The 27,637-nt window shown below is 37.0% G+C and overlaps 1 protein-coding gene across 1 annotated transcript in view; it reads right to left on the bottom strand.

Moving 5' to 3' along the window:
• fw (CUB and Sushi multiple domains furrowed) overlaps positions 1-26,935 on the bottom strand; it is an 89,646-nt gene extending 62,711 nt beyond the window's left edge. The window contains exon 1 of the mRNA XM_071588366.1: positions 26,470-26,935. Within this exon, the coding sequence (XP_071444467.1) occupies positions 26,470-26,596 (127 nt within the window). The 5' untranslated portion in view covers positions 26,597-26,935. The remainder of the gene's footprint in view (positions 1-26,469) is intronic.
• Between the last annotated feature and the right edge of the window lie 702 nt (positions 26,936-27,637).

Here is a 27,637-nt window from a genome sequence, read left to right as displayed (position 1 = left end):
GTGATAACTAACCCCTGTCTCCTGCAGAACTCAACTGCTTTCTCCCCGCGGTCATTCCTCGTGCCTAAACCGTAGTCCCCCACCTCATCACCATCTCTTCCTTCGCCTACTGTCGCATTCCAATCCCCCATCACTATCAAATGTTTCCCTGCAGGAACACATGCAATCATGTCCTCTAACTGATCGTATATCCTATCGACCTCTTCTTCCTTATGGTTGCTCGGTGGCATGTATACCTGGATAATAACTAAGTTCGTCGGTTCTGCTTTTATCTCCACTAGTAGTATTCTATCCGTTACCTGCTCTATGTTGACTACGCTTCTTCCTACCTCTTCATTTAATACTATGGCGACCCCTCGTTGGCTCTCGTCCCCACCGCTGTATATTATTCTATACTTATCACTCCAGTAATCCCCGCTATCTTTCCATCTCACCTCGCATAGACCTAAAATATCTATATTTCCCCTTTCCATCTCTCGCTTAACATTCTCCAATTTCCCCGTCCTCATCATTGTCCTAACATTCCACGTTCCTATTCTAACTAATTTGGTCTTCTTCTCCTGCGTCTTCTGTCCTGCTGCTGCTGGTTTTCCCTTGCAAGGGTTTCGTGGGATGACGACCGCGGAAGCCTTGCCTCCCCCGCTGCCGGGCACGACACACGGCCGATTGGGCCGAGCCCCGTGGTTGCCAGGACTCAAAATATCTCTATTGTCCATCACATTGTTCTTGGGAATGATAATTGAGGTGGTTTCCCGTTGCCTTCCTCAATAGTGTTTTTAACGTGACACCATCACTTACTGGCCGCCCCACTGGGGTCAGACGCCATTGCAGCCGCCTCACTGAGGAACAGACGCTGCGTGGACTACCTTTCGTCTGGCTCCTAACCTTCGACCTATCTGGCATGGGTGACCCTACCAGGAGCAATTTTTATTACTCCCGCCAGTACAGCTCTAGGGGTCATCGGAACGCACAAGCCCTTCCACCACGTCAAGGTTGTAGTCCGGGGAGGGTAGTTACATTTAGGTTGGACGTTTTTGCGCTTCAATTAATGCCGATACCCTATGAGCACTTGTGCTCATAGGGTATCGGCATTATGTTTGGAGGTAAAAATTAGTAACCAATAGATAATATGGTAATATGAAGGGGATAAATAGGGAGAGGTAGAAGCAAAATTCCAACGAAAAATATAGTATATTATTCTCATCTTTCGTTGAATTTGTACGCAGTATTTGCATATCATAATATTACACAACGTGCCTTTCTTTCTCTAAATACCGAACGGCCTAATGAAATGAAACGTAAATGTTTCTTTTGCTGTCAAACACGTAATATGAACGGTATGGCATACAAAAAATGTCCAAAATCAGGAAAATTCAAAAATATCATAAAATACTGGAATATACTTAAGCACAGCTAGCACTATAAATACTAATATTATAACTTATCTTGTTTAAATATTCGAAGTTCTCTGAATAAAAAAAAATAACAGCCCTATAATGGGGACACTGCTCCAAAAAACGTTCGTTAACACTAACAGTTCTGACAAATAAGTATGCTTCATCGCACATTCTAGGAGTGTAAAAAACAACGCGCATGTAATAGGGACACTGTTCCACCGAAATTTTGATTAAACTAATACAGTTTGACACGCAAATAATTCGACGAACATTACAGGAGTGAAAAAAACCTGTGTAGTATTTTGCACTAGAAATATGCAGATGAAAACAAAGCTAAAAGCCATGAAAAGGCATAGAAATATTTCTGAAAAAACTTCAAGCAAAAGAAAAAATAGCGATAATTCAGATAAATTTAGGTACACAACATAGCAATTAGAATTTGTACGGATTCAACAGTTTTTCTCATTTTTTCGAGGCATCATCTTCCCTGACAATATGATCACGTACGTTACCTGACTATTCTAACTAGTACAAACAAGTTGCATTTTCAGTCATAACTTAAATTTAGATAGGACTACTACGTGTAATTGGAACTAGAGAAAATAGAAAATAGCTGAAAGTAAAGGAGAATCAATTTAAAAAATATAATAAACAAAACTACACCACAAATCTGCACCTATTTTTCTACTGGTCAACCATTCATATAGTGTATTCGTAAAATACAGTACTTTATAGCAACCATATATACAACTATGCAAATTCAACACTAATGGTTAATGGCTGAAGATATTCCGTGGTTATAAAAGTATAACTGACGAAGAAGCAAAAAGGAAGATAAAGAGTAATGACAAAAAATTAAGAGTTCGCATTACGCGCTTTACTACCAACATATCCTCTGAAATAATGGTATAAATTATTACCATTTCTTCGGACGCCAAGAAAAAACAGCATTTTTCAGCCAAATGAACTGAATAGCGAATTCAGTCCATCGAATCTCGTATTCGGGGTTCATGGAATTTCCCTTTCCAGTGCCGCCATTGGTTAATCAGGAAGTTTTGTTGTCCAGAAAATCACTGAGTTTGGGCTCATCCGAATTCATGATAACATGGTGAATTATACAAAAAAGCATGCAACTCACGTTCAATCAGCATTTGGATAAATTATTTGAAAAATAAAAATTGCAGAAACGAAAATAAAGAAATGAAAATTGCATAAACGTCAGGTATGGTCGAGGATCAGTGGCAATGAAGGAGTGCATACGAACTTACGCTGCGTTCGCTCTTAGAATTGGCACAGAGAAACAAGCTTTAGTTTAGGTTAAGGTTTATCCTAAAATTTATTGTTTCTGTCTGTTAACTGCATCCCTAATTCTATCCACGTCTTCCTGTAGGTTGTAAGACTCTTGAGACAAGAGCACTGCAACATTGGTAGAGAAGGATTACATCCAAACCATGCATCTTTCTCTCACAGTTTTATCCATAAAAAAATTGAGCAGTCATGGTTATATTACGCAAACCTATTTCAAGCCACGCTTAACTTCAAACCGGTCACTCAAGGACCCATCCACCGTACGTTTCTCATGTATCGCTTTTGTAACATGCAATAGCTTTACTTCATATTCCCTCCAAATCTTCCACAACTCTTCCCTATTCAACCAGTCGCACGCCTCCTCCAAATGACAAATGCATAGCGAACACTACATATCATGGACTTTTTGGGCATTAGTTGAAGTGAAAATATCTTATCCGTACACTCCTTACCTTTTTATCTGTACATTTAGGCAAAGAGACTTCCCCAGATTTTGTCCATGGTCACCCTCTTCCAATCAACACTTAAGGGAATGTAGGGGGGGTTGTAATTGCACACCCCTGATTTATAGAATAAGTGGAAATTTTAAAAAATTTGAAATAATTACGTAGGAATTTTCAATATTGAATAAATCATTAGAATTTAAGGATTGGCGAAGTCAATGTTAATCAAAATATGATTGTGGATGAGAAAAAATCTTGTTTTCAAAGTATTTAAAGTTTTCTTCTCAATCCACGACCCCTGGCGAGGAACCTAAAAATGTTACTCCAAAGTTTTACATTTACCAAAAACGGAGTCACAGTGAAAGATATTGGAAGGAGAATATGATGGAAACAAAGGCTGCGGTGACGGAATCCTGAGTCACGTGACAAGTCTCTTCGGCCGGCGCTGAAGCTGATCGCAGAATGACTGGAGAGTACGCCCCCCAGCAGACTCGTTATGATCGCTCAACCATACGAGGTAGGAATTGCGATGAGTGGTGGAGAGAAAATCTCTGACGGTAAAAGCCAACTCTTGAAAGTCGCGACTTCTTCGGTTTAAGGTCCAACTCGAAGAGTTTATAGCACTCTGAAGTGTTTTTTGCATTGAACCCAATTAAGGACTGCTCCGTCCCTGAAACATCATGACGGCCGTGAAAGTCGAATACTAGAGCTCTTGAAGAGAATGGTAAATACCCAAACCATAGAATCATTTAAATTTTCCGTTGATTTTATTCACGAATTTCGGTCGACCCCTTCAAATTCCGTGTTGATGAAATAAAATAAAGTTTTTAACTAGATGCTTCAATGGAATCGCAAATCTTTGCTTCCTACCTTGTGATACTAGCATTGCTGCAGCAGGGGTCATGAAGGGCCTATATTCATACCAAATTAAACACCATTGATCTCAAGCTGTACTTAATAAATTTTCTCATAAACGTCTCTAATTATTGCAATGGGAATATAGTTTCCAATGCCGCATAAAGAATTTAAGTACAAACGGAATCTTTTTCAAAACTTCAATTTAATACTACCAAATATTGGTCAGTTTAATGTCGTATATTAAGTTATTATGTATAAATTACAGCAAAAGTTATTCCCTCTTAATTAAAGCGTTAAGTGATATTTACAAGCTAGAAATTCACATTGTAGTGCAGATGATAATGAAATGACCGGAATCAGATAAGTACAAATATTTTCAGTGTATATAAACGTATAAACAGGATAATGAAATAAATTTAGGCATTTCCAGCTCAAAATTTACTGTGAACCCATTTTCGCGGTCTCGGCTTTACACCATATTAGAAGCAGTAAATCAAATAAAAAAAAACTTTTTTGCCGGTAATAATCTATCCGACCATTTGAAAGAAAAAGAATTCCAAACTCATGTTGCAACATCATATTGCTACTTGATATGTTAGCAAGTGCACGCGTGCACAATGCATAGTTCCAACGACGAAAATTACGCAATTATGCAAGTTAGAATAAATTCAACATTCACAGTATTCACCAGATTTTGCCTCCAGAGACTCTTTTCATTTTCAAACGTGAGAAATTGGCTCGGCGATTCACAATTCACGTCGAATGAGGAGGCTATCGTCCACAGATTGAGGACCTTCCGAAATCCTACTCTATGAACGGCTTGAAAAAGCAGAAGAAACGCTGGGAAAGGTGTACTGAGCTAAAAATTAATCATGTAGAAACATAAAAAAACAACCCAAAATAATTTGTTTTTCTATTTTTTCCTGAGAACTTAATGAATGACCCACGTTTATTAGTTCAGTGCCAATAGAGGTTTTAAAACCCGTATCTATATAATAATAAGACTAAGGGAAAACTGAAGGATCACATCAATAACATTTTAAACGATCTTCAGTCGTTTAAACCGAGGAATTATAATGTTTAACCCATAAACTGAAAATGTAACTTATGAGTTAGTCATAATCACATAAAACAATTATTCCATAATTATAATGATGTTTATGTAGGGATCAGACGCCACCAATTAAAAAATCTAATAATATAATCTAAAGAATTTTTGGGAAAAATCTTAAAAATCTTTTATAGGGAAATCCATCTAAACCAAATTTTTCAACTGGTTTGGAGTCCTACCTTGACACCTCGTTTCAAACATTTTAAAACTAAAATGGAAGCCAGAAAATCTGCAATAATTTTAAAAAAATTTCTAAAACACAGTACTCCTGATTAATTACAAGTGTATTTCTTTATCGAAGGATTTGATATGTGACCATTTACCTGTTTACAAATTACGTCACAGCACATTGCAAAGAAACGAATCTAATAGAAAGCTGTAATGGAAAGCCATAGTTGTAGATTACTTAAATTGAAAAGCATGGAATGCAACATACAAATGTCCGTTAGTTACCTATCTCGTATTCCCAAAAAAAAAGAATGACCGATTTTCCAATAAAAGGTTAAATTTTTTACTGTTCGCATTAAATTTTCACCTCATTTATTGGGAAGCATTTGGATGTAAATCTCTCAGAAAAAACTCCCCTATCATTTAATCCGCCTTTAAAAGTCACATTCATTAATCTTCCTCCATTGAGGCCAATTATTACATGGTACGACTCATCGTTAACATGAAATTGGAAGTACTGTGCAGAGTCTAATGATATATTTATTCAAAATAGTTTTTATTTTTAGGGAAGAACGATTCTCAAAATTTTGGACCTCCTTAAATCCCAAGAAACAGTGAAGAGAGAGCAAGGTACGATTTCTAAAAGTGCAGCCAAGAAGAACGGTTACAATGGAAGCATTCAAGAATCCCACTGTCCCTCAAAGGAAGAAGACAAGCGGGGAGGTGTTGTCTTAAGAAGTTCACGACACGTAGCTTGACTTCTTTTTTACTATTCCCATTTGGAAGCTCAATAAATTTAACGGCATCCCGGAGCGTATCGGCTTGAAGTTGGCGTGAATGACCGGATGGGAAAAGAGGAATTCCATGGGGAAGGGTGGGAACTTGCAAAGCTTTTTCTCAAAGTAATTGGCCATCGAGACATTCATACTACCATAGAATGAGCATCAATTGATAATAATAAAGATGTATTTCCTTGCGGATGACGGAAATAATTATTTATCTACTTAAAACTTAGTGACTGCTTAAATTGCTTACTCCTTCAAAATTCCTACGTATCATCTGAAATCATTGAAAGGCAATTAAAAAGAAAATAAAACTGAAATATATATATTTTCAACTATTATGCAGTGAAAAATTCACCGGGAAGATATTTTCAATCTAATACTAGATATAATATTTCATGCCTCTCATTTATGTAGAAATTCTCAGCCACAATGGTAACATTGAGAAGGTAATCGCTCGTAGACACAATGCTATATTATTTTATTATTAACGGAAATAGTTGGTTTAATTTATAATAATGAATTTCCTCATTTCATCACAACTGGACGATGACGAGGAATTGTGTTTTTTCTCTCCAGTGTGACAATACATGCATCTACTGCAATATACATATGATTTCATATCCTACAGATGTGAGTTTTCAATTGTTCCCCGGACATCCCTTGTTTTCTCAGGGAATGATGGCATTGCTATGTGGGCTATGATTTCACACGGGTAGCAAGTCCGGGTTTCGGCATGGCTTTAAGTAAGTGAAAATCTAAATTAAGTCACGGCCCGCTGGCAAGCAACGGTCTGGAGAAATTACATAACATACATTGACTATGTCCAAGTGTTATCCGAAAAACGTAAGACCTGACGTAACACATTCTGCGTCCTTAGAGAGAAAGAGTTTAGGGAAAACCTCGGGCCATACGCTTACGTCCTGGAATAGACTCAAATCATTCTGGAAGTTTAAATTCAGATAACTTGAATAATAAACAGTGATTGATGATTCGGTGCATCGTAAATTATAATTAATAAGCTTAGACTAAAAAGCTATACTTAAAATGAAGGGGATACTTTTCTCCGAGCATTCTTCAAATATATAATCTCTCCTAGGCTGTAAATGATATAATTTGAATTAAAATGTACATTATGTTCAATCATTACCATCAGCCATTACTGGCCTTCGTATTTGGTTTGCCCTCTGACTTTGCTAGCGACTAATTTCTTTGTTTCCGTCTGTTCAACACATGCCATATTTTCTCTATGTCTCAACTACCATCCCTCTTCTCTGCAATCCTTTCACTTTTCTTGCAAAAGACATAACTACATCATGTCATTTCGCAAAATGTGACCTTACTCATTCCAGATCATTATAATCATTTCTTTTCCCATTCTTCGTTAAAATTTCTCGCTGGTTACTCGAGCCGTTCTTTGATATTCTTCAGTCTCCCGTAGTCCCCATTGTTTTCAAGCTCTTACGCTGTCGCTACGGCCCACGCCTCACAGCCTATGCTAAAGTATGCTCAAAATGTGTTTTGATGAAGTGCTTCCGTTAGACCAAAGTTGTGCTGCTGGATTTTAGTAGATATTTCTTCTTATAGAATGTCTCCAACGTGTGGCTATTCTTTATAAGTAATTATTACTAAGAAATAAACGAGGTATCTGGAAAAAGATATATCTATTCTGCATATTAATTTACCTTTATTTACCTAATGCTGTAAATTACAGGTAATAATTTTGATTCGTTTTGTTATAGGAAACCGCAGACTGGAGTATGGAGAGGGTAGAGGCTCGTGGTGTGATTAAGTTCCTTCATTTGAAAGGTACCAGTGTTCGTAAAATCCACGATGAAATGATGGCTTTTTATGAAAATGATGGCATATGTCGTGAAATGGAAAAAGAATTTTCAAACTGGCTACATGTCCCTCACAGACGATCCAAGAAGTGGAAGACCATCACTAACAGATGATGCTATCAGTGAAGACAGTGGAGGACTTGATCCTATTAGACCGAAGAGCAACCATCCAAATGATCATGAATGAGACTGATCTGAGATACGGTAATGTTTGGTAAATTATTCTCAAAGAAGTGCACATGTCAAAGTTGTCAGCAGGCAATTTGTCGCTGGGTTCCACGATTACAGACTCCTTTAAGAAGCAAATACGGCGCGACCTGTCAAGAGAAATGTTGAATCTTCTGAAGCAAGACGAAGAGGATTTTTTGGTCGCCTGGTAAAAATGGATGGATCTTAGATTAATTGATATGATCCGGAGACCAAAGAAATGAGTAAGGAGTGGGAGCACAGAGGCTCACCTCCTCTCAAGAAGGCTAAGGTTCATAGGTCGGCAAGGAAGGTCATACTGTGTGTTTTTTGGACTATCGTGGAATCATCTTAACAGACTACCTGGGGAAGGGTTAGAACATCACTGACGCCGATGACTGCACACTGCTGAACAAATTGCGTGATGCTCTGTAAAAGAAACTGGGGAGTATACCAGTAATCACCAAAGGCATCCGTCTTCTTACCGACAATGCACCTGCCCTCTCATCTCGAGGCGTAGTTGAGGAATGAAAGCGATGTGGCTTTGAAATTTTTCCACATCCCCCTATTCTCACGATATCATCCCAAACGACTATTTATTTTTCCCAGAACTCCAAAAATCATTGCGGGGTCGGAGATTTGAAGACATAAATTACGTCATTCAAGGGGTAGAACAATGGTTTTCGGCGAATGATTACCTGAGTTCTCCGATCTCCAGTTCTTAGGCCTTCGAAAGGTCAAGAAACGATGGGAAAAGTGTATAATTCTGGATGGTGATCATGTAGAGAAGTTCTATGGATACCATATAAAAACTAAGTTTCTATCTCGATTATTTTTTAGCAATAATTAAAAGTTTATGATACCCCTTCGTATACCTCAGCAATTCTGGCTTCTTCCTTGCTTATCCATCGCCCCATTTTTCCTTCCCCCGTGAGCATTCTTCTTGGTATTGACGCCCCTATTTTTGGGTTTTCTTCTTATCCCCTGCGGCAGATCATAATCCTGGTTATGATGTTGCCCCTCTTCAAGATCGACTTTTTCATCATCTTCCCCAAGTAAAAAAGTGTCCTTTCCAGATCCCATACTCTCTACCAGTGTAATTATTCCGTCATAAAAATGTAGGATAATTTCCCCCCGTGAATTTAAACTCATGCAGTAGCATTTTACTTTAACAACGTTAAATTTGAATAAAAAATAATTATTTTTTGTCTCAACTTCACTCAGTTAAATGCATCACATTTGTAGTATCTACCCAAGTCGGCGATCTGGGGGTCAGATAGAGCACGATTAGGCTCCTTTGTGCCTTGAGCTGCTTTCCCATTGCCACATCGTAGTGGTGGCACTGCAGCCACGAATATTTGATAAACAAACGGTAAAAGTAGGAAATTCCCTTCAGATAAAAATACCACCGGAAGAAAATAAACTGATTTTAATCAATATAGGGATAGCCACCAGAGTAGGTTTCGATACCACTTCCAACCCCCTTCGTTTTCACGTTTCAAATACTTTCTGATGAGGAATCTGTTAACCAATTCTCAGAAAATGTCTTGAATCATTGCATCTTTCATTACAAATTCGGCGACCATGGTGACGATCTTCAGAATTATGATTTTGTAACTTATGAGTTCCAAAGTAAATCACGTTTTTACCAATATTGTAACGCAGCGACGTTGCATACGCTGGTGTACAAGTTGCGTATGGATGTGTCTGATATGTCACATCCCTTCGATTTTTTAATTCCTCTATCTCCATTAATCATAAATATAAATTCATGAATAATAAGTCCGTTATGATAATGCATTATCTCTGAACAAGAGTCTTTATTTTTTGCCGTGCCTATTGTCGACGCGTTGCTATCAACCTCGGCTTCTAAAACTGACGCAGGAAGGTAAGGTGAAGTGGACTTTCTGCCTGTCTCGCCAGTTGCTTTGAAATAGCGTGAGATCAGTGAACTCCGTATGTTCCCGCGCGCAATATCAGCAAGTTCGTTGATTGCCTCAAATTCTAGCTTAGATATCATTTGTGTGCATGAATGTCAAGCATTATACTCCGTTGATTACTTTTTATGGAATTATTTGGAACAATTCTAACATGGGTTCTAATATGAAGGCAACGGAGAATTTTCGTTTCCGAAAATAGGTGTGAATGTGTTTTCGAACAAAAATCGACGTGGCTGAGACGGTTGGAGACCTTACGGGGCTTAAAGCCGCAGAAACTTCAAGTAGAGACATTTGATGCGAGACTAACTGGACGAAAGTCGGATTTTCAGTGACCGTGTAAACCAGAGTGGTACCTGAATTTGGGGTCGTTCAAAAATTTAATAGGTTATTTTGCTGGCCGTACCTTCCCTTTCTAAATAAAAAAACATGTTGGAATGTAAGTGGGTCTGATGATTTGAATAACGTTTTAGGGCTGGAAAAAGTCTGTAGTCGTATACTCTTTGCGAAAAACATTGCACTTTATTTGAGAATCACCAGAGAATTGTATTCTCCCTGAGTAGTAGTAAATATAGAATTTCAACTGAAACCGTGAGCAAAAATGGAAATAATTACTTCGCTAGATCTACTTTCCATCTAGGAACACAAGGTCTGTCTTTTATAGGGCACGACGAAAATGTCCTATTCAAATTGAGGAAATTTTATTGAGTACTCAAATGAAGTAGCCAGGACTGATATTTCATTAAAATATCAACTATTGACCTACGTATATAACGTAGTATTTCGTGTCCTCAATTATGATACGCCGAATGACTTCCTGTCTTCCACAAGGAAATTTACGACGGTTGAAATTAAAATGAAAACTACAAATCTAATTTTGTGGTGATTATAATTGATTTCCATCCCTTGCTCTAACACGATGGAAATTTAATAGCCGGTTATTGAAGGTAAGGAGTAAACAAAAAAAGTCGTAAAAAGTGATCAAAAAGCAGTGACTTGCTGGAAAATTTTGAGCGTTTTTCTTCTGGCCGTCAATATTTATCATTTTCCACATTTTACAGCAGTAAAATGCGATATGATCGCTCCTCTTTTTGTTACATAATCTTATCAATTGGAAACACTACTAGTAAAATACGGTCAAATACAATTTAAATTCCTTTCAACATAATTCTAAATACTACAGCTCATAATAGTAAAAATATTATACATTTAACAGAGAACATATGATTTTTTGAGGTGGCTGGGTGGTGGATGGATTAGTTTGATGGGGTGGATGGGTTAGTCATTGAATTTGGGATACCCTGGCTAACCGGCCACGAGTTCGTATTCCTCTTAGGGCATAGTTATTAAATGATCACGTGTGAGACTACTAATGTATGAGTTGACGATACGAAATGTCCTTGACCATTGCAGCATCGTAAAAACCTATTTAATAGTATCATAACGTCTGTTGCATATTCACAATCTTCCAATTAATTTTAAAAACAAACACTTTTCTCCCATTAATTGTTATGCAATTCAGTACAAAGGTAATTTCAACCTGCATCAAACGAGATGTAAACCTGGCTATAGAGTATGTACATAGTTGAAGGAGACTACATCTTCTAATGGCCAAGAGAATCCATACCGGCCGTAATGTTTCCCCGTTTTGTGAAATAGTTTACCGAGATTTTGCATAAACGTCAAACAAAAAAAACATTTTAGAGAAAGCAGATGGAAAATTACATGCATGCCAACATTTCGATGATAAATATGCATCGTCAGAGACAATCCAAATTCAAAACAAAAGTTCCTCAAGCGAGGAAGAAAACAGGAAAGAGCAAGACTGTGACTAGGAATTATCTGAAGTTAAAAATAACAGCACCAGAAAATACATATCTTATGGCTATTTAATGGTGTTTACAATAAGAAACGAACCAGGGAAAGTTCAAGATCTGCCATGAAGTGGGATGATAATAAATTAAGTAAATAAGGGTACTTAAATAAAGGCAATTCAGAAGCCGCACGTCACAGAATTGTAGGTATTCCACACTTTTTTAAATGAACAATATACTTATACATGAGGATAAAATTCATGATCTCATTATGAGAAACATTTATATTTCCCTAGGAAAAATATATTTCTAACGGAAATCAATCTACCCATCCCAAAACGAACAATATTCATGCCTAATATAAAATTCATAAATCGCTTTTCTCGTTCCAGGTTCCGTAAAATTTCATGAAATTGGTCGTCATTGATTTTTTTTCCAGTTATCTTTATCTGACTAGAAATTAAAAAGGTTATGGATATAAATGTACTTTCTTCCGTGCATGGAAGGTTAACTGAGCTTGAATACACAGCTCTCGGCTTATGTCCTTGAGGTTTTGCATGTGTATTGAGCGAGTGACCTATTTCTGTAATGAAGCAAATTTGAATGCATGGAAATCTGTCAGGTTGAGGGCCGAAATCTTAAGAGTAGTGGTTTCATCACACATAGAAAGATTAATTTGAAGCCCCAAGAAAAGAAAATTTGTTTGAATGAACAACGACTGAATAACATGGCTCGTAGAGGAATGGTTTTCCCGATTCCATAATATGCAGCATTCTTGCTCTTGGAGATTGCAAACCTATAGTAACACCATACCGATTACCCATTCAGAACTGACCACTAAAAGCCTTGCGATACATAAATTGTCTGACTTTGATTCTCTGATTCCAAAAACATTTCTTATGGTATTTCTTGAAATTTGACTATTTAATCATTGTGAATATAAGTACAGTTACATTATATGAACAAATGATTATATAAAAAATCATTATCAGATAAGAAGATTGTTGAAACATAAAACGATTCAATTTACGGGCTTTGTATTTATCAATCTGACCAGACTCTGAACCATAATTTTTCATGTTATTTACAAAGATGTCACCGATTAAAAAACTATGCATGTCTATCATATAAGAGCATTCACACAGTAAGGGTGAATTGTTTTGATCGTTTTTTTGTTAAATGTAGTCCATTTTGTTGCCAAATATGTGCATAAATGAGCTTTCTGTCCGGAACTGAGAAACCGCTGAAATAATTGGCCATTATCTCGTAGTCAAGTACGAAACTTCATCATTAGAGAGCTATAGCTCTCTACTGATCAACACTTCACACAATTTATAAAAAATCAATACTCTTTTCGATGTATTCTTAGAGTGTTTAGTGTAATTTCTAGACAAAAGTACAGAGAATGCATCATAAGTTTTCTGAGCCATGGAATTAGTCACAAAAATCAACTAAGCGTTAGGTGAAACTCGAAGTGTAATGACTAGTCATAAAAACGAATAACTAAATACAGTCAGAAGAAAAGGAAATTGAAGGTCACTAGAGTGGAAATGGCAAAAACTGTAAGCAAACTATTAGAAATTCTACTGCGACTACATAGCCGCAGAATGCTCTTTTACTTTATCATCGAATGTGCTAAGTGTTTTTTCCATTCTCGAGGAATAATTTTCTGTCGAACATTAGTTCATAATTCTGAAGGAACGATTATGAGTAGATACTCACTACATATTCATATCTATATATCATCGAGAGAAAATGCATTCCATTTCAATCTAATCTGCAAGGAGGGATATCTCCTATTAATAGACTACATTGGGCGAAGCAAACGAAGTATCCTTAACTGAGTATCAATACCAGCGGTACAGCTAGTCTTGAGAGGAATTATCTTTTGAAATACACAGGTGCTTCGAAAGTAAGCTATTTCCACGAGAGAGACCACACCCGCACCCCAAGGCCGATGAGAAAGGTAACTCGAGGACGACGGAGCCCTCGAGGCAGCCTGATTTGACTCCCCCCGTCCTCTCTCTCCCTCTACGTCTCTTTTCCTCCACACTTGGCAAGAAGCGAAAAGCGAGTTGGCTCAATAACTGGTCCAGTGAGCAACACATCTCTCACAACATATCGGCAACCAAACATGGGATGCGATCTCTCTAGCGTCCAACAGCGAAATAACAGACCTCGGAAAAATAGACGTTTGCTTCCTATCAACGGATCGTGCAGGATTGACATATATGGAATAAACTGAAGGAAACAAGCCGAGATCACCTCTGCCACACTCCCACACATATAACAAATTTATACTCATTTGATTACCAATGGCCAAATTAAAACCAGTGGACCTATTGCATTAAATTAGGGCGTCGACAGTGATACCAACATTTCGGTTAAATTATCACCGCAAAACTGTATAGACTATTATAAATTTAACAAATACATGTTTTTTACTTCCAAACTTGCTGTTCTGCTAAAAATCGGTCGATTGTTTGTTTTACATTGCCCTCGTCAAATGACGTGGAGTCCTTGATAAGGGTGATGACAGACACTTCAAATAAAGAAGAAAATCGCCTCATACTTACACTGAGTGAACCAGTAATGATAGATTTGAGCAATATTTTCATTGTAAAAACGACTTTTGGGGCCAATTATATGCAGACACTAATTAAATTTATTCATGTTCCGACTATTCGCATTTTTGCCTAATTTAGAAAAATATTTTGAATATTACGAAGGGAAAAAATCTTTGAATAGCCCTAATAAAACGTTCTGTTTTAAGTGATGCCTCTAAATGGTTCACAGTGAATGTTTCCTTGTAGATGGCATAATTTTGCGCAACAATTTTACAGAAAGAGAAAGACAAATATTGATATGATATCTTAAAACAGAAAACACCATCAAAGTTTAAATTATAAAAATACAAAAAGAATTATAACTGAGAGAAAAACACCAAGCTAAGATGACCATGAACAACAACCAGAATACTTATCACCCACATTAACAAAGCACAAGTTTTGTTGGTATGAGGGAATCATATGATGAAAAATTGTCGATTAGCAAATGAATAAGGCCGTATATTTTGGATTTGATGACTCATTTATTTAGCAGTAACTATGAACTAGCAATAATGACCATTAATATGCAAGAAAGAAGGGTATTAATGTTTAGAAATGAAAAAGAATGGCCGTTTCAACAGTTCTCAACAGTCAACTAGAAGCATCCTAACTTTCATCGGCCAATACACATGACTTATTTTTCAAAAATTCATCCTCAGTTTATTGTGATGCATGTTTACCTATATAAACAATTCCCAATCGTATAATGTACCTTCTATGCATAGAGTTACCAGAAGTAATTATATCGCTGTCGGTAGACAGAGAATTTTGGCCATGGGAAGCCCTGATTACTTAGCGTATACATTACGTGAAATGGGAGTTCGGTGACAACATACGCATCATTATCTTGTGAGAAAGTGAAGAGTGTCATACGAAAACAAGGGTAGTTTCATTGAAGATCTCGGAGCTCAAAAAAAACAATAGATCAGCATGTCGCATAGTTTGTGGATATTTCAGGACAAGAATATCTTATATTTGATGGAAAGAGGAGAAAGGAACCGTGCGAGGAAATTCAGCACAGTTCACATATTAACGTGAATGTCAGTCTGCTCGCCGCGTTTTCGCTTTCCACGGTCAACCCTGAAGAGGAATAATGAGAGACTAGAAATTGAAAAGGCAAGAGATAACCGTGCGATTTTTCCCACAGATTCGCAAACATAAAGGAAATGAATTTCGGATGCGTCCAGTACTTTTCCCTACGGCGATGGTTAACCTTCGTAGTTCCGCGGGGGAAAGTCGTTAAGGATGGTGAGGGTCACGGATGGTGCTGGACGAGCTAACTGGTCTTTTCCAATACGTGCCACATCAATGGTCAGATCCATGCGTCTGGCCAAGGGGGAAATGGAATCAGATTGTGAAAGTCGCTATGGAGGTTCACTCAGAGAAAAAAAGTTGGCGGGCAAACGGCTATATAACGGACGCTCATAGGAATCACTCGTTGGAGATTTCAACGGCCAACCGAATTAAAGCGATAGAAGTCATGGGAGGATAGGGCTACTGAAGCAAACGGTTTGTATCCATATTCAGACAAGTTATACCATGGTTCGAGTGCAAATAATTAGGTAAAAAATGAACTGAGGTAGGTACCAAAACAATATTTTTTGAATCTGCAAATTCGTTGAGAAAGATATGTCCGGAAAGAAATTCATTTTAGAAAATCATAGGAGAAAAATATGAATTTAGTTTAATCGAGCCAATAGGTGATTAAGAATTTTTTTTATCATGTACAAATCTGGTCAACTCTGGCCAACTGAACAACAAGGAACCGAACCTAGGATTTCATTGGACTTCCTTAGAACAATATTATATTATCTTGATGAAGTAACAACATTTTCACAGAAGGCTTATTACTATACACAGATAATATTACAGAATTGCCATCCGTTTTTAAGGGAGTGAGGTTAATTAAAAGTTATTTTGCAACTGTTGTCCTCCTATAGTCATAGAGATGCATAAACTATATTAAATGGTGACCTAAAAATGAAGCACCCATTCTATAAAGGCTATGACACTAAAATTCGGGGCTTGTGCTACCACAATGTGAATGAGGACAGGCAGTGAGTGAAATATTAATGCATTAATACCATTTAACTAACGATTCAATTATTCATTCAGGGCACAAACCAAGTATGACATCTTAAAAACACGACCATCAATACCATAAAAAACGCGGTAACAGTCGAGGAAATACAGCCACAAGGTGTCGCGTAGAATTTAAATTGCGACGCCTTAAAATAAAAGAGGACGCCGAGGTAACTGAGGACAAAGGAAATTCCAGACGCGCGGGCTGCTACCTCAGCAATTGTTAATGCCAAGGTCAGTTTCATTTATGGGTGCTCTTTAATAATTTGAACCCTATAGAGATGAATGAGGATACATTGGGAAGAAGGAGGTAAACCATGGGTATGCTCTCAAAATAATTTTGTAACTCCCTTAGTGTGCAAGTTGACACAGTGAATGTGAACGCCTTGCAGCCAACGCCGAAGGTTGTCTTTGGGATATTCCGTGAGTTGCGTCACACTTGTTTGTAGGCTCGCTGCCTCACTTCTTGGGTCTGATACACCGTTATTGAGGGAGGCGGGGAGAGCGAGTAAGGGAGCGAGGAGGAGGAAAGACTAAGTGAAGGGGAGGGAGCTAGAAAGGTGAGGAGGGATGCAAGGCGCTGGGGGAGGTGTTGGGTGGGAGAGGAAGTTTTGGGTTGTCGGGCAGAAGTGTCAGAGATCATCATAAGAAGAGGTAGGAAAAGCGACAACAAAAGAATAAGACGCAAGATAGCAATTGTAGGAAAGAAACGTCTTTGTCTTCTTTGAATTTCGAATTTGATTAATAGATGATCTCCTGGCGAATGGCCTATCGGAGAGGTTTAGAAGGGGCGATTGACTTGTTCCTTTTTACATCACAGTCCTAGAAGCGACATTTATTTCTTTCGAACGGTGCTGTAAGATTTGTACACGAAAGAGAGGTCAAGAAGCCGGTATAGTTCCTATTTACTTGGAAAAAAATTTCACAAAAGGAGAAACCGTTACCAGACATTCGAAGAGAACGGTTCGGAAAGCAAAAGGAATCCGTGGTGGCGTTAGGTGGTTTTACCAACGATCTCAATGGAATCTGGGGAACGGTCACTGACACTTATCGGTATTGTGGTTTAAAAATGGCTGTGAAAATTACAATATGTTACGGAATAAAAGAATTTCTTACTCTGCAATATAATGGAAACAATGGTAATGTAAAGTAAAAATTGAAATTTTAAAAATTTCGCTGTTTTTTTTACTTCTGTCGACAAAAAGATGGAATTTCATAGAGTTAAGGTTTCAACAGTTAACTTTATTAAATTGAAAATTCGTTAAAGACTTCACTTCACGGAGCACCCCATTTCAAAATAAAATTTTTACTTCTACTGAGGTCTGCAATTACACTGAAAAGAAGTGGTCTGAAGAATTCTGGTCAGGCGTTCTATTAAAGATACTAAAAGAGTTAAAGGACGACGACGAAAATTTAATATGGGAATATCTAAATATTTTTTTTGAAATAACATCGATTCAAGAGGCATACATGTACATTACAACATGGCAACTACTTATGGACGTAAAATCTTAAAGAAACACGGATATAAAAATAATCGAAAAAAAGAGGCTCAAGGCTAGATACCTTAGTGAAATGCAAAGTGAGAGAATTATAAAGACATCATTTAAAGGTCTTTCGGCTAAAAACACTATGAGCAAACGCATCAGCTAAGAAGTATAACATGGTTAAAGTAAAAGTTATTCAACACTATGAAATCACTAAAAACATTTCGTGCACAATAGACTGAAATTGTACAAAAGATGAAATACGATATGGATTATAACTACAATGATAATTAATTTACCAGCAAAAATAATTTTAATCTAAGAATTTTCATCAAATTCAATTTACTAATGCGATTATTACCTATTTGAGACTGTTCATTCACTGTGGGAAAGAGTAAAATATTAATTTATTATAGAAAACTAAAAACATGGGTGAACACATTATACATTAATGTCAAGAAATTGTTTCTCCGAAGGTGCATTACGGTACTCAGAAAGAACCGAATCTCCAAAATAGCTTACTGCATGAAAGTTACAAGTGAACCGTGGCCTTTTCGAAAGAAACAAGATTGACATTTCAGTTTTCGTGTCACCAGCGGATTCTACCGAAAGAGCATAACTGTTCATCCACCGGTCGATCAGTTTTACCGGTACAACAGCTCTGCTCTGCTAACCAAACATGCACGCTACTAAGAGGTTCAAACAAGCTCGTATTGGGAAAACAGGTTAGACTTTCAAGAATAATGTAAACTTTGTTAGCGTGGCGAAACTTTTTTACACTAGTTTGACGGAAAAATTTGGTCTTTGCCATAAATTATCATCAATATGTTAAATAAATGAATTATTTGAAAGTTATTGGCAAACGTGAATGCCAAATTATTATTTACAACTCTTTTCCACAAGGATACGATTAAGGTCGTAGTGTAGTACACAGTGATATTTAGATTTCAGTTCCAATATGCTTTTACGCCTACAGGAGAATCCTGCGCTCCAAGTAGGCGCATAGCGGTTAGTAGCCGTATCTTCTACCGGTTTTTCGATCAGTCCTCTTAGCATACATATCTCCATCTCGAAAGTAGAATTCATCCAATGCGACCCACCTGTGGCTTCACGATTAACTGGAATTCCTAACTCGGGGTATTTGCATATAACGGTTAATATAGACAAACTTCAAAAGTAACCGAATACTTTAAAGCAAAAACAGAATAAGTATATGCATCGGATAATAATTACCTCGCATTTTACTTAATATAACTGATTCATAACCTTTAAAAAGGTGGTTTAATTGCCATCAATTACTTTTCTCAATTTAATTATTTAAAAAAAGAACTACTCAAACCCTTACTTTCTTAAAGAAATGCTTACTCCAGTGCAAAGTAAATGCCTAGTTCGCTGAAGTGGTCGTTACGTTTTTCGTTCTACAAAGGCCGAGGTTACTTTAATCCACTATTAATTTATCAAGAAAGACAGGTATCTAATCCAATCCAGATATATATTTCCATTAACTCATCATGAAGGAATGAACGGCAGGACAATCCCAAAATTAGCAATCAGCCAAGAGATAGAACAGCACGATAGCACAACCAAGAAAGCGATTCATGTCGGAACAGGCAACGTTGCCTAATCCGTGATATTAAGTTCATGATGACGATATCTATCTCTGAAAAAAGATTCGAACTCAGAGCCTTTAGTTATTCAAAAACTTGCATCTGATCAGTTTTCATCTCTTCGCCCGTATTTCCCCATTAACGGAATAGCAAGAAAGCGAAAAATGAAGGTCCACCCCAAAATAGAATTGATTAACTATACTATAAATATAGAAAAGAAAAAAGTACTTTTGCTTACAGAGTAAGACGAAAGAACTTGAAGGAAATCGGTGGAACCTATTCCGGAAAATTTAAAAATGCTTCCCATTAAAAAATGACGTATTTGTCTATCATGTAGCACTAAATATATTAACTTTTGTCTAGTTCAACAATGCGCTAAATGTAGTAAATGGAGATTTAAAGTAACGGACTATGAGAATGTTATGCATTCAAATTTCAATTTAGCCACGACAATAAATAAGCAGGACCATTTTAATATATTGCTTAACAGCTGAGCTTAGGTATAATTTTCATTATCATGGATATCAAATATTTATTCAATGCACTTTGTGAATGCTCCAATGTAATTTGGACGACGTAGCCGTATTAGGATACCCTTACAAGTAAAATTTAAAAGCGTGGGATGGAAAGCTACTTCACTTCCTTTGAATTTTTGTCGTGGCTCTACAGCTAGCACCTATGCTCCTGATTGTAGAATAACGGTTCATCTCATAACATTGACTATTCAATCAGTTAAAATTGGAATTACGGCGTTTTATCAACAGCATTCTTAAAAGACTCGAAGCAGGCGTAAATAATATAGCAGCTCATAATGTTGGCATATTAAAGAGAAAACTAGACGGAGAACCTCAAATTTTGATTGATTGTCACTGCTAGTGATCGGACGTTAAAATAGAACAATAGCCTTAGTCGAAAAATGGTGCTTAGCCCAAACTGCACCTTCATTCTACGTGATTGGTGTCTGAAGAGAAAAGACAAAAGGGGAAATGAAGTTAGGACTGTTCGCTTCACAATTTATGGCAAAAAATACACCTTTAGTTCTCAAAAAAATGAGCCAAAAAACCAGTTTAAATCACTGAAAATATTTATCTATTTCAAAATTAAAACAATGAAATCTTGGTAGAACATTTCAAGAATCATATCGGGGTAAATCATATCAAGGTAACTCTTTTTAGGAATCTTCTATTTCTTTCTTCACCTATGAAGTTTTTTTCGATCATTTCTTTGCTCTGGCTACATTACTTTGTATTTTAGTTTTTTTTGTGTGTTTTGAGTATAGAAAGTAACCCATGAAGAATACTGAAGATGAGGAGGGTTTAAAACATATGTGCCTTTTGAGGAAGGGCAGTTGGTTGAAGTTAATGAGGAAAGTTGGTCGGGAAAAGCTTAAGTGGTACACAGCGAAGGAAATTGAAAAACATGCAACGGAATATGTGAAAAGGAAGAAGTTCGCACATGGAAGGAGTAGTTTCCTCCTTCCATGGCTCGAACACTTGAACAGAAGCCAGGAGCAACGAAATGTAAAATCGCACCAAACCAGTTCGAATACTGTTCACTGATGATGAGATGGGATGTATTTAGGGTGTTTTATGCTATAAATACTCATTGCCCGACGTCTGGTTTTTGCATAATTCACCTTCCTTTGTAAAGCTAATTAAAACTTTTACGAGGGAATACATGTAAGTCAAGGTTTGATCTGAACCAGCAACACTCGAGTGATCAAAAGTGTATATCCTTATATGCCTTTACAATCACTAAAATTGTAATTCCTCACTTCAGATTATGCTAAATCATAATCCAAGTGTCATCGGATTCCCATTATAGCTCTAATTATTAATAGCCATTGCAGCGATTTCACATTTTTAATAGAAATCTATTTTAGTTAAAACAAGGGCAAAGTAATGGCCTGCAGAAATGAGATATGAACGAATTGTAGCCTAAGTGATACTGTGCATACTTTCGCCGTCAGTAAGTTACATAAGTTAGTAATAAAATACTTGGACAATTTTACTTCCGACAGTGAACACGAAATGTCAGTTGCGAAGAAAATAAATAAGATTTTCAAAATTAAACGTCCTCTTTTTTCCTTCGAAAGTAAAGAAAGGTGTCAATAAGGTTAATCTAAACTTTCTTCTAACACAGCCGACTTGCCCCCGTTGGACCATGAAACATGTCCGATATCTCTGAACCGGAAAGGAAGTTTCAGGAAGGCCACGATAAACTGGATTGATATTCACGCTCAGGGTTGTAAAGCAGAACTTGCTTTCAAGGTCCATTTGATTTCAAAATTACGTATAATGTTCAACCAATATTCATCAATATAATACAACTCTTGAATGGACTTAATAATAAAATTACATGTGAAAGATCCACTTAGTTTTGGAAATGCTTCAGTATTTAATTAATATCATTGCAACTTTTGTACAGGGTCACAAATCAGCAAATCTGAGGCAACTTATCATTTTTTAAATTGACTGATTTTTTTCTAAAACCCTTGAGAGTACTATTGGTTACGTAAACAAGATAAAACTCCAGTTTTCCTGAAAACAAATGCCCACAGTCCCAATAAAAGCAACTTCAAAATTCAAAAACAAATTTGTCGTAATTAAAAAAAAAATGTTCCATAATGCTCAATGAACAACTGAGCGAAAAACCATTACACCATAGTGATTTACGATCCATGAGTCGGAAAGCATTTTAGCACGCATACAGACGAAATGGAATTGATCGAAAAGAATAATTTAAATTATTTGGCAGAATTCAAGTCCCGAATCTAAAATTAGGGCTACGGAAAGGGCGCAAGCTTTCGGTTTCTCTGAAGAAGCGCAACGCGTGAACGTGAATTCCTGCGTTTGAGTCCTTAGCAACCAAAGATCATAATACCTACGGTTAGCAATCGGTTGAAATGGTTACGATGGCTATTAAAGCGTGCCACTCTCGTCAAAACCTGATTCTTACCAGTATTCTCGAAACAAAAAAAACCAAACGGAAATAGGGAAAAAACTATTTTTAGATACATTTTCGTCCAAGGCACGCAGAAGTAATTACGCTTGAATAAATTCATTTTTTTCATGAACTACTAATGTTCTAACTCACTCATACTGCCATCATGCGAACACCGTTTACAAACAACATTCTGTTACCATCCCTTTCGTCGCTTCTTTCTGATCTTAGTTTACACATGGCCTTTTCAGCTCTGATGAAACCTCTGCACTATTGGTCAACCATGGTGATGCTAATCATAAAATTGTGAGGAATTCCAAGGTGTACTTCAATATATTGAAATGGAATTTCAAAAGATTGATACTGAAGCGATAGAATACAAACCTACGCATCTTCTTCTCAGGAAAACACCCATAAAAATATAACATGAAATGTACTATTTTCACTTGATCCAAGGAGCCTTAGCTTTTCCGTCTATCAATATTAAGAACACGCTAAAGCAGCACTTTGTTGCAATGGAAAAAGTGAAGTAAAATTAAGTAAGCAAGCCCGTGATCCTGATTAAAGAATAATATCATGGTATCTTACACAACTAAAATTGATGTCGTTGGATTTTTTAAGGGACGACTTACGGCTGAACCTCTAGGAAAATTATTCTAATCCTAGGGAACTAAAATTACAGTTATAATACTTTTATTCCGGGAGTGACAAATTGTCACCATTAATTATCTCTGAAATCTTCCTTAACGAAGAATGCTCTTACTGCACCGACCGGCCGTACACTCCTTCCACGTGAAATAAATTTCCTAATTCCTAGTGCACTTAATTCACTAATCCATCAGCATCACAAATGGAGTTACCAATGGTGTCGCTGGGCAAGTCTTGTTTCTAAATGACTACGTTCGTATGTATCAGAACCTTTCAATCAAATGTGATGATTTAGGAAATAAAAAAATATATTGGATGCAAGTTACGCCCACGATAATCAAAAATCCTTCAGTATTCTGGAAATTGGTCACTGTATATGATTTAAAAAATATAACTCCATTTAAATGAACATACAGTTTCAGGTTTAACTTCGTGGAATTCCTTCATTATGAGGGCAAAAAGAAACTTAACATTTCCACCATAAAGATTTAATATTTCACGACCATGGTTTCGAAATCATGATCGTGAAATATTATGTTTACGGTGGAAATGTTAAGTTTCTTGTTACCTTCCCTTTCAATGACCTATTTTTAAGTTCCTATCCTGATAACAGCATAATTTAAATTATCTAATTATTTCAGCAGAGAAAAAGGCTATATAGAATAAGGGAAAGATATTATCCCTTTCAAAATTTCAGGTTATAAGATATTAACACAGAAAAAACAGCAAGAATACGAACGTAAAACAGGCATGAGCAAGGACGAAACTTAAATGCTTCGTTCCTTGAGGGACGTACTTTTTGCGGCGGGATTTGCGAAAGAGGACGCCGAAACAAAATTATTCCCTAATGCTAGTCACGACAACGAAAGTTTCCGTGAGTCGCCCTTAGGGCCTTCTAACGTACCGTGCCATCAACCAACCAGATATCCCACCCTCACCCCATTCCTAACCTCCCGCTTGGCCACCCGCTCTTCGCTTCCGCCATCATTACAACGTGGATGAAATCGCCCTTCTGGCTGACTGACCTCCTTACACATCCCACCACCCGTCGCAACAAAATGAATGCATGAGCGTCCCCACGTTACGTCCCATCGGGAGGTAACCAGAAGTCGACGACACACAGCTGATGGTTACATGTGGGTATCTTGGGTCGTTGTGGGGCAACCAAAAATACACGCGAGATAATGGTAATCACGTAAATTCGCAAAATGCAAGATATTGAGATATTCACTTATCAGTATTAATCCTGAGCGACAACTTTTACAGGAGGCGCATCTCAAAGAAAGGCAATACCATAAAAGTACTCACGGGACAGAGGCCCGTTACAGTGTACCATTTAAGGATCTTCGAACTTTTACAGTTTCTATAGATATTCGCTTACGACTTGCAGTTCAGAAGTTACCTGTGTAACCTGTGCTGCGGGTCCCTGGGCAACAATTGTAGCTGGTTTGAACGGCCAATATTTCATTTATGAATATTCGTAATTCTTCTATTGTCAGCATATATGAATAGGAGTATGAAGTTTTTAATTTTAGAAAGTTCTTAAATTATTGAAAACCTAGCAATGTTTTTCAATCTACTGACGATAATTTAAATACTAACGACAAGCTTTTGGAGGGCAGATCGTTGGGCGGAATGGGAAGGGATAGAATTGGCATGTTGGATGGAATGATGGGAGAAAAGAAAAATGTGGAATTGAAGAGGGACTTACTATAGTCTGATTTCAGGTTGTGATTTGGTTAGGAGAGACAAGTAAATTGCTGAACAATTGTACAGGTTGAGTCCATCCAAAACCTTCCGTTACCGGTAGAAGACCAAAAAAACTTCGAAGTTACAAGATAACATTCAGAATCTACAAAATAAAGATTAATACTTAGTGAACTTTTTGTTTTAATGATTTTCTACGTCGTATTGCAGAAGTAATAATTTATTATGAATATTTTTTTCAAAAATATTAAAGGATTTAGTTTTATAATAATAAATTACGACGAAGTACAGAACGGTGGATTTAGAAACAGTCAGAGATCAAAAGGTTATGTGCTGAGGCTATTTTTTTTAAAGATTTATATTTCTCATGTTAAGAGTTCATATTAGGTATTACCCGGAAAGCCAACATCTTTCAAGTTTAATGAAACCATTACCGAATATTATCTACAAGTGATTGATTCTGATACCTGAAATGAATCTGAGGATAAAGATAGGCATAAATATGCGCTGAGAATATTTTCCTGGGCCAACCGTGAGCGGTTCACTTTTCACATTTGGATACACCCGCGCAAAAATTTCACTTTTGGGCCTTGAACTGGTCCAGAAATAAAATGAAAGGTTTTCTTATTTGACAAGTAGTAATTAGAATTAGGACGTTTTCCTAAAGAAATGGATTAAATTCGGCCTTAGAACTTGAAATATGCTGAAAAAAAATAATACCTTATATTTTATTTTAATATTCGCCAACTTTCGGCTAAATTTGAAAGAAATCCACTAGAAGAAACCTTAAATTAAAAAAACCTTGATCCTTGACAATTCCAACAGTCAATATATTTTCAGTAAAAATTAAACTTAAAAATTAATTAATGTAAAACAGCAAGCGAAGCTCCATTATAACCAAAAATACCGCGCGGAAGTTTAACAATAATATTTTATTTCGCTCACATTCAACTGCGAGTAAACTGTAAAAAATTCAGTGTAACTAATTGGCTAATACCAGCATTGCATTCGCACTTTCTATAAATTCTTGAAAATATATCTTCCCGAAACTTTAAAGAGAATTTACAAGTAGTATGGACTCCACGAAATTTAAGACAAGTAAAATAGAGTAAGCAGTACAACAACAAGCACAACTGAGAAAAAAGGGACCACAATCTCACCTCCATGGCTCTAGTAATGCCTTCCCCTTTCGAAAATGTATGCTTTCAGGTTAATCTTTCTGAAGTGAAGAAGATTTGAATCGCAACAATTATATATTAGCCATGACATGATATTAAACCCAAAACATTTGATTTCCTGAATCGTTAAATCTTGATACGCGTAAAATGGAAAAAGCTTTCATGCATTTCATTTCATAGTATAAATATGAGCTGAACAACAACCATATGAAAGGCCAGAATTTCTGGTGATTGACATACAGTATATGATTTTCAAGTGTAATATAGGCTTATGAGTCATACCCGTGAGTGCTATTATAACGAAAACAGAGATTGCCCTCTAGCATAGAAGAAAATATTGTTTCGTAAACGTCATTCATTTACCTTGTGCATTCGTTGCTCCTTGAAAAACAATGACGTATATGAGAACATGAAATGTTAACTTTGCGTTGGACTGCCAGATGTTAAGCCTTTCATGATATCCTAAAACTTTTCTTCTTTGCAGAGCCATGTGAAACGATTTGGAAACAACCGTTTCTTCTCATTCGATCACAACAAATGGACATTAATCCATCTCACGAAACCACCTAAAACAACAGTTTTAGGCACAAAACTACGAAAAGTGTCCTTGAGGATCAACAATATTTAACTGCTAACAAACGGTGAACACACACACGGCACTATCTTGCTTTTATAGAAACGTGAGAAAATACTTGAATTTTTTCTTTGGCGCCGACTAATTGGGATGAGAAAATCGCCTATGACTGGGCGTTCAATTCCGGTTCACTCCGAACACGAACACTTTCAGCACTGGCAACTCAACACGATACAAGCCTTCGCGTTAAGTCCGGCTGCGTCTTCCTCTCGACTGAAGGCCCAACTGCCGCTGGCTCACAGGTGGTGAGGTAGCGTGGGGGGATAAGGGGGAAATGACAGTGACGTGGGGGAGGGACGAAATAGGAAAGGGGAAACGCCGACAACGATGCGAGACGGGTCGGGTGAAGGGATGCTCGGTTGCCCAGCGTTTTCGAAGACTACATAGGAGAAAAATGTATGTATTTAACAGAGTTAAATGAATTATGATGGCAGCCAACGCTCCACCAGTGACCACTGAAACTGCTCCGTTCGGAATTGCAAAATGGAGCTGTTTAAGAGCCGTCACAGACCCTTTATCTGTACGGGTTGAACATTAAAAGATATTTTTAGTATTTTTTTCCGTTGCCAGCAGTGATTTTTGTGGAACCGTTCTGTGCTTGATTGCATATCAAGTCTACTCTGGTATATAATTGCTTATACGTACATACTTAGTATTACTTCTGCGGCGGAATCACAAAACGGCTGGGGAGGAAAATCGCACACTTTACGTGGGATGTTCTAAAAAGTTCTACGATCGATAGTTATAAAAAAATCGGAAATGTAATTTTGTTTCGTGAAACCAGTATTATTATAGATATGAAAATAAATCTTCTGAGAAACTACATTTTGTATTCTTTTCTCAAGTTTTTCCCAATATGCTCTCAGGCATGAAGTGAATAAACGATTTTTGTAAATA

This window comes from Hetaerina americana, unplaced genomic scaffold (genome assembly GCF_022747635.1).
Source record: "Hetaerina americana unplaced genomic scaffold, ioHetAmer1.1.p SCAF_3, whole genome shotgun sequence".
Taxonomy (NCBI): domain Eukaryota; kingdom Metazoa; phylum Arthropoda; class Insecta; order Odonata; family Calopterygidae; genus Hetaerina; species Hetaerina americana.
Note: the sequence above shows the minus strand (reverse complement) of the source record. Positions and strands in the feature narration are given on the sequence as shown.